The sequence below is a fragment of the Egretta garzetta genome, unplaced genomic scaffold (assembly GCF_000687185.1).
Source record: "Egretta garzetta isolate BGI_Z169 unplaced genomic scaffold, ASM68718v1 scaffold293, whole genome shotgun sequence".
Lineage (NCBI taxonomy): Eukaryota > Metazoa > Chordata > Aves > Pelecaniformes > Ardeidae > Egretta > Egretta garzetta.
The window spans coordinates 925,463-933,518 of record NW_009259318.1 but is presented as its reverse complement, the minus strand read 5'-3'; the positions used below and the strand labels follow the sequence as shown (position 1 = coordinate 933,518).

General features: G+C 44.5%; 1 protein-coding gene across 1 annotated transcript; it reads right to left on the bottom strand.

Moving 5' to 3' along the window:
* Positions 1–6,800: 6,800 nt before the first annotated feature.
* Positions 6,801–8,045, bottom strand: LOC104124185 (potassium voltage-gated channel subfamily A member 6; the record flags this gene model as incomplete). Its single annotated transcript, XM_009636496.2, has 1 exon — positions 6,801–8,045. A coding segment is annotated over one exon (1,245 nt), but the record flags the coding sequence as incomplete, so codon positions are not given.
* Between the last annotated feature and the right edge of the window lie 11 nt (positions 8,046–8,056).

The window sequence follows — 8,056 nt, the reverse complement described above, 5'->3', positions numbered from 1 at the left end:
CAATTCTGCTTTCACCGGGGATAAATTTGGAGTCACTTCACTGACGTCAGTAGAGTTATTCCAGAATTGCACCAGTGTAAAAGAGGGCAGCATCTGCTTCCTGAAAATGGATGCCATCAAGCTAATTGAAAACAACAGATGCATCAATGATCAGCAAGAGAAGACACTAATGTTCCAGTTTTCTTGTAAAATGCCATTTAATTTCTCTCCAGAGAATGTAAGAGAATAAATGACTATGTACTCTAAAAGCTGAATCTTCCATTGGTGTAAAATCGTATAGAACCTTTTAGGTGAATGGACGAATGTGTATCTACAACACCTAAAGAGATTTATTCTAGACATCTGCCTTTATAACCCTCTTCTTTGGGCCTGATTCTTCTCTCACAGTTACTTAAATTGGGAGTCACACCATTCATATCCTTAAGGATGCATTTATCTAACCTCAGGTAGAGAGCAGAATTGAGACCCCCAATTTTCTTTAAACAAACAATGGCTAAAATACCGATTAAATTTGGTAATTTAATTGGTAAATTTGGTAATTAAATTGGTAAAACTGTGATTTATAGCACTTTTTGACTAAGGGTCTTCCAAAACTTTACAGCTCTGAGTAAATATATTTATATATTACACATAGATGTGGCACTTAGTGGCACTTAGGGACATGGTTTAGTGGTTGACTTGGCAGTGTTAGGTTTACAGTTGGACTTGATGTTTTAAAGGTCTCTTCCAACCTAAATGATTCTATGATTCTATATCCATTTAGTAAAAGTGAAACCAAAGAAGGACTTACTGAACTTTCAATGATATTTTGTATGAAGACAAAGGTTTCCCATGAGTCTTGTCTCTAATGAATAGGCAACATGGCTTCAGTATTTTACGGTGACCATGGATGTTGACGAGCACTTTCCCTCCTGTAAATCCTTTCCTTTCTTTCACTAAGAAAAAGTCGTACACAGGAAAGTTCAATCCATTGCCTCAACCCCTCTTAATCTGCAGTGCACACAACATGGGTATTTCTTGCGGTGAATGTTTATCAATGAATGTTTATGCTTTAGGAACGTAAAACCCACACTGATCACAGTTATGTGTTTCCCAAAGCGTAAAACTATTCTATAATATTCAGAATCTTGTGCCAGCCAACAAGCCCCAGACAGACTTCCCTGGAGCAAGTGAAAACCCAGCCACTTAGGCAAGGCACATAGAATTGACATGTACTAACAACAGAAGCTACACTGGAAATCAGTGTTACTGCAGTCCCTGTCTACCTTCCCCCAAAAACATTCTTCTGGGTTTATCTCCCTGTCTAAGGTCTTGCCTTTTTTAGGACCTGACCCTGAACAATAAGAGCTCCTTCATGTAATTGATGGGCAATTTCATCCCCAGCTGTCTTTGGTGGCAGCCAAGGACACTCAGCATTCACTGGCAATTGTTCACTTTTTTAGAGGATTAAGTCTTTTCATCCTGCAAGCACCTGCTCTCCTCCTTAATTTTATGTATAAAGCAGATGACTGCAAGTCAGGGATTTGACTGTGAGCCTGCTGATAATATGGCTACAAATGTCTTCAGAATAGGATTTGTCTAGAGTGTGAGCTCCAAAGAGCAAAGATGAAGAGCTCAGGCTGTGCTTTTGGTTACAGCAATGTAAACAGAGCTATCTTGTGCTTATAGGGCTGCAGCTGAGGGCAGAATCTCATTTAGTCTTAGACTTCTTCATGAATTCGTCTGTACATTTCCACCATTGAGAAAAAAACATAAATAAAATGCTGCTTCTCTTATTTTTGTCAATATAAACTTAAAGAGAAGCTTAACGTTTGGTAGACTTACGTGGACTCAGGTCAGATGAGAGCTTTTGGGAAAGCTGTGGTTAACTCCTGCTGTAATCTGCAGATCTTTCCCTCATGTAAACAGGACCTCAAGAGAAGAACAAACAAACAAAAAAAAAAAGCATTTTAACAAATAGTATGTATGTTTTGACTTGATGCAGAAGACTGAAGTTGGAGCCCAACATAAACCAAGATAGTTGTACTAAATGGAGTTTTGCCAACTTGAATCAGCAGATGGTGATGATCTGGCTCATATTATATTTTTGTAGTTTATAATTATCTTTCTTTCTTCACCTAGAACCATATCCTCCCTTTAGGCTGCAATTCTTAATTAGGAAATCCTTCCTCATTAATTGCAAGAAACTCTTAGTCGTTAATTTCACAGAACAAAAAGAAACCTTACCTACTTCTGCTATAGCAGCAGACGCTGGAGCTGTTTGTTCCTTTGCTTCTAGGGATGATGCTGGATATGGAAGACACTTCAGTCCTTACCCTGTCTCTTGCTGCCCTGAATTTCCTTTATACTCAGTCTTCTTTATCTCCATAGGGATCTCTGTGCACTGAAGGAGAGGGCCTAGGAAAGAACACCAAGTCCAGCCACCTTCACCCCCACAGCTGCTGTAGCAGTGAATTTTTATCCATGAAAGCTGGATCGAAGGAACAGGGCCAAACCAGAAAATTGCTCAAAAATCCCAAATTGCAGCATTTTTCAAACAGGAGCAGAATAGGAATTTTATCTTGGAGGTAAGTGCAGGAATCCACCAGTAATGTAGACTTTGAAATATCACAAAACAGCTCTTCCTGCCTTTTGTGCTTACCATCTTTTATGTGGTTGACGAGTTGTGAATAAAAAAAGGTGTCCTTAGTAAAATTCTTCTTTTCCTTCCTTCCCCACCTCCAACCAGATGATTTCTGCCCTGTCCTGACGTGGTGCACAACATCCTGTGGGAAAATTGCTTGGGGAACTGATTGTCACAGAACAGCCAAGGGTTCAGGAAGGAGCAACAGTCTCTTCCACAGCAACACTATTTCCTAGTAAAATTGTTGAATGAGGAGTTTCTGGTTTTTTTAATGTGATGCTTTAGCTCGTATTTCTTGTCACTGCACTCCCAGATGATGGATTCACAGGCCAATTGCCCCTCAGCTCCTTGACTGTGAGTGCTCAGATTGTCCTTCACACATTCCCCATCTCTCTGTGTGCAAGGATATACAGATAAGATCCCTTCCCATCTCCTGGTTTGCACTCTCTGCTTTCAAATGCTGGTAACTGTCTGTAGTTAGACAGAACAGTTGTACAAGATGTAAGGTGATGGCATCATCTTTAGTAAGCAAAGAAAACAGCTGTAAAGGTAAGGTACTAATATCTGAGAACTGAAAATATTCAACGAGTGCTTTTGCTTGTAGCCAAAGTCACAGGGTAGAGAGAAACAGTCTGGGAGGTTGTTATGGAAACAAGTCCCTGGAGGTGCCTACTTTGCTTCATGAGGATGTGCTCTGCCTTCAGAAGGAAATAGCTAGACAGACAGACAGATTTGTATTTTGAACATCCAGGAGTGAGTGCTAAGAACTGAGAACTTGAGGTAAGATTTTTGAAAGCATCTCTGTGATTTGGCGACATGAGTCCTCCGTAAAGTCAATGGCAGGGGTGCCAGTATGTCATTTCAGTCACTTGAAAAAAATCCGAAGGCTCCTTAATAAAAACATCAAATTCCAGAAGTTCTATAATATATAGTATTATTGATGACTCTGGGACTCCATTGCCTTGCTTTTCAGGCAGTGCTTAGAGAAGGATTTACATGTCCAAATGAAAGTCCCCAGGTTACAGTTTCCAAGCTTCTGTTGGCTTTTTGCATTTCTTTTAGCTCTAATACAGAAAACCCAGGGAGCAAACACCACTCCCATTTTACACATTTTCATTCGCACTTTCTTTTCAGAAGTGAAGAACGTGGATCACAAAAAACTGCACAAAGCTGCCTGTTTGCAATCAAGTTCCTTCCCAAGGGCGTTTTGTGTATGCATGTGCGCAGACGTGTCTGTGTGCAGACAACAGTCCAGCTAGAAACTCACTGCTGAATTTCACCTGAGAGCAGGAAATCTCTTTACAAGAGCATCTCTGTAAGACACATTGGGATTATGCTACCAGTAATTTGCCTCACATCTGTTTTTTTGCTGGCGCCTCCATGCCCAGCCGTCTGTCATGCTGGCCGGGAGAACAACCTGTTCTGAGCATGGAAGGCTCCTGCCTGGCAGGGGCAACAGGGTCAGGCCCAAGGGAAGAAACAAGCACGGGAATTTTCTGACGTAGGCTCAGTGTGTCTCATGCCTCCTTCTGTGCTTAACCTGAGTTTTTTATATCTTACTTCGGGGAAACTTTTATCAGCTGATACACACAGGCATAAAATAACCCCAAACATGGGCATTCTGCTAAGAGACAGCAGCAGCCTTGAAACACCCCTCTTAAATAGCAGGTTCTTGCACTAGCCTCTAGTGCATCTGCTAGAGCAACATAAAATTTGAAGAAAAGTCACTCTCTTCCACTCACAGAAAATATTTCCTTATAGCGACCCTGAAATACAACTAAGAGCAACAACAGCTTTTTACTGCATTAACTCGATGTCCAAGACAACTTTTTACACAAAAACCAACAGAGATGCCACCATGCTGATCCTTCCTCAGTCCCACTTATTCACCAGGATTACTTACCCACCAGCTGGTCACGTGCTTCAAGGGACGCAGAATAGCTCCCAAGGCCCGGACCTTCACAGACATTTGCCTCAGTCACGATGAACCAAAGAGGAATTAGGCACCTACATATTCAGGCAAACTCATGTCCGCTACAGAGCCCTCGCCACATCACACTTGTGTCTCCCAGACTGACCCGCAGTAACTGAGACAAGTGGCATTTTGCTACTGACTTCAGCAAGAGAGAGAACGGAGCTTTTAATATAATGGTTGTGCGTTGACCCCAAGGGACATTAGAAACGCCTGTACATTAAAAACCTGTGAGAAGACAATGGGACTCTGGAGAAATGCAGCAGTTAGGATTTACACAAACAACTTCTACCATACGATCAGGGCCCAGATGAGGAGAGGCCACAATAAAAGCACTCTAGGCATGGAGACAGACCTTAAGATGACCAAAAACAAGCAGGGTAATGAAGATGCAAACAGATCCCATCTCACAACCAGTTCTACAGTCAATTCTGACTATATTAAAGTATATGCCTTTAGCATTCTTAGCCTTATGGCTGAAAAGCGTAATATACACATATACATAAAATGTATTCTATATATTTTGCATCTTGATATTATGTCTGGTTTATGTATTACATGTGTCACATGCAATAGGTAGTACATTCTAATATGCATATCATACAGTATGATGCAAGGCATTAATGGCTGCCTTTGCTTTCATACACATGCACACATGTGAATGCAGAATATACGCTTAGATTTAGAACAAGACTTTTCCTTGCAAGAAAATTTGCCAATAGAATCTGAAAGCATCCATTTCCCCTTCTCACCCACTGGCAGCATCTGAAACCTTTTGAAGTTAGGTGTAAGGCAGAGATGATGATTAAAAAAATGAAATCATCTGGGAAGCAAAATGTTCATCTTAAGATGCAAATCTCTGGTCCCTTGGCAAACCCAGCACTGCAGGTCAAGCTATGCATTTTGCATTGCTAGCATAAGTTGCTCTCACAAAACCTAGTGCATGCAAAGGACGTTGCTCTGCCTTCTACCCATGAAAGACCAAGAATGGGCTAGATGAGTAATATAGCAAAAGCATCTCTTCAAGGCTAGCTTTTTCTCCCCTCATTGAAAGGTCTGGGGTATGCTGTTGGGTTTGTGCAGATGGCTTAGGGAACTTTGTATCCATGCCAAGCTCCATCTCAAATGTTGACACACTTACCCTGGGCAATTTATGCCTGTGACCCGCTAAAGCAGTGCAATCTTCAGACAGCACAGGTGCAGCTCTCTGTGGTCGGGTCAACAAAATACCAACATGCAAACTTCCCTCAGCTGTACAAACACTTCAATAAAAATGCAGTGGAGTCAATTGCTCTCACGTGCCTGAATACAGAACTGGATATCTGAAATGTAAAGTACATCTCAGTAAATGCTATTGTGTGGAGACAAACTGCAAAGATAACAAATGAATTTACTCAAATGTGCCTCACGTCAGAAGGCACTTACCACTATGAAGATTAAGTTGGTAGTATAAAGGCCAATTAACATCAGGGCACTGGCATAGATAAGGCTGAAATAAGTTCAAAACACAAAGAATCTTCACCAAGCCTGTTGATTTCTTTAAGCCTGTTTCTGATAAATGGTATACGGTCACAAGTAGCAAAGAGCTTTTAGATCTATGCACCTTTTTTGAAACATAAACCAAGAGGATCTTTAGCATGCCAAGGGCTGCAAAGAAGGCAGGCATCCGCTTGCTGACTTTCCCCTACAGCTGCAGCACTCACTGTGATGCTGGCTACAGCGTTTCCATTATTCAAAGGCAATGGCATGGCAGGCGTGACTGATCCCACAGCCAAGGGCGCTGCGCTGGCTCAGGAACTAAGGGCACAGCTTGAGCCAGATGTTTGTAGCCCCTTTAACTGTTTACTCCCTGCCGAATCCTTCAGCTGAAGTAGCGGCAAGTGCTTCTCTGCTAGTGGAGTAGAAAGGCTAGGCTTCAGAGCAAATATTGGATTAAAGCAGTCTTCAAAAACAGAGAAAGAAATTCACAAGGGAGTGGGGGATGACAGCGAGCACGCCACAGAATAAAGCAAGAACATTTCTGGCTGCACACGGTAATGAGAAACAGCAAATCAGGACAGAAGAGCCCATTATCACAATCATTCTGTTTACGGTATCACAATTCACAGTCTGGCATGTAAATGCTGAACAGATCCAGCTGCTAGTGGGAAGACGGCTGTGCAGCATCTTGCAGCTCCGTGTCTGGACCCAGGATAACAAAACTGATCACACCTCTGTCAGCATTTTCTTCTCTTTATAACTCTGGTTGTTGGGAGGAATGAAGTTGGAATATTTCATGGACTCCAGGTCTTCTGCTTCCAGGAATTCAGATTTGCTGAGAGACTGATTACTGTCCCCCTTCTTGGGCTCAGAGAAGGGTGACTGCTGCTGGCCGCAGGTGACGTGGGTGTACTGGCACTGCTCTTCGTGATCAGTCTCTCGGTGGTAGAAGTAGTTGAAGTTGGACACGATGACAGGGACAGGGAGGGCAATGGTCAGCACACCTGCAATGGCACACAAGGAGCCCACAATCTTGCCACCAATTGTCATAGGATACATGTCCCCGTAGCCCACAGTGGTCATGGACACCACTGCCCACCAAAAAGCATCAGGGATGCTGGTGAACAAGGAGTCGGGGTCATCAGTCTCTGCAAAGTAGACAGCACTGGAGAAGAGGATCACCCCGATAAAGAGGAAGAAGATGAGGAGGCCCAGCTCCCTCATGCTGGCCTGAAGAGTCTTCCCCAAGATCTGCAGCCCTTTGGAGTGCCTGGAGAGCTTGAAGATCCTGAAGACTCTGACCAGGCGGATAACTCTGAGGATGGCCAGGGACATGGCTTGCTGCTGGCCCCCGTTGTTCCTGCTCCTGCCGGGCTGCTGCTTCTGCTGCTGCTGCTGAGCCAGCTCGGTGCCCAGGGTGATGAAGTAGGGGATGATGGCCACAATGTCGATGATGTTCATGATGTTGCGGGAGAACTCGGGCTTGCTGGGGCAGGCGAAGAAGCGGACGAGGAGCTCAAAGGAGAACCAGATGATGCACAGGGTCTCGATGAGAAAGAAGGGGTCGGTGAAGAAGGGGCCAGCGCCGGCGGCGGGGCGCAGGGGAGGCGGAGTCCCACTCGGCAGTGGTGGCGGCAGCAGCAGGGCCTCGTCGCCGGGTGGCGACGCCTCCCCAAAGCCAGGCTGGGCGCCCTTGGGCTCCTGGCGAAACTCGGGCAGGGTCTCCAGGCAGAAGATGACGATGGAGATTAGGATGACCAGCACGGAGACGATGGCGATGGCCCGGGCCGGCCCGGAGCTCTCGGGGTACTCAAAGAGCAGCCAGACCTGGCGCTGGAAGTGGTGCTGGGGCAGGGGCTTCTCCTCCTCCTGAATGAAGCCCTCGTCCTCCCGGAAGGTCTCGATGGCCTCTTGGCCCAGCTGGTAGAAGCGGATCTCCTCCAGGAAGATGTCGAGGGGCACATGGACCGGCCGGGGCGGCG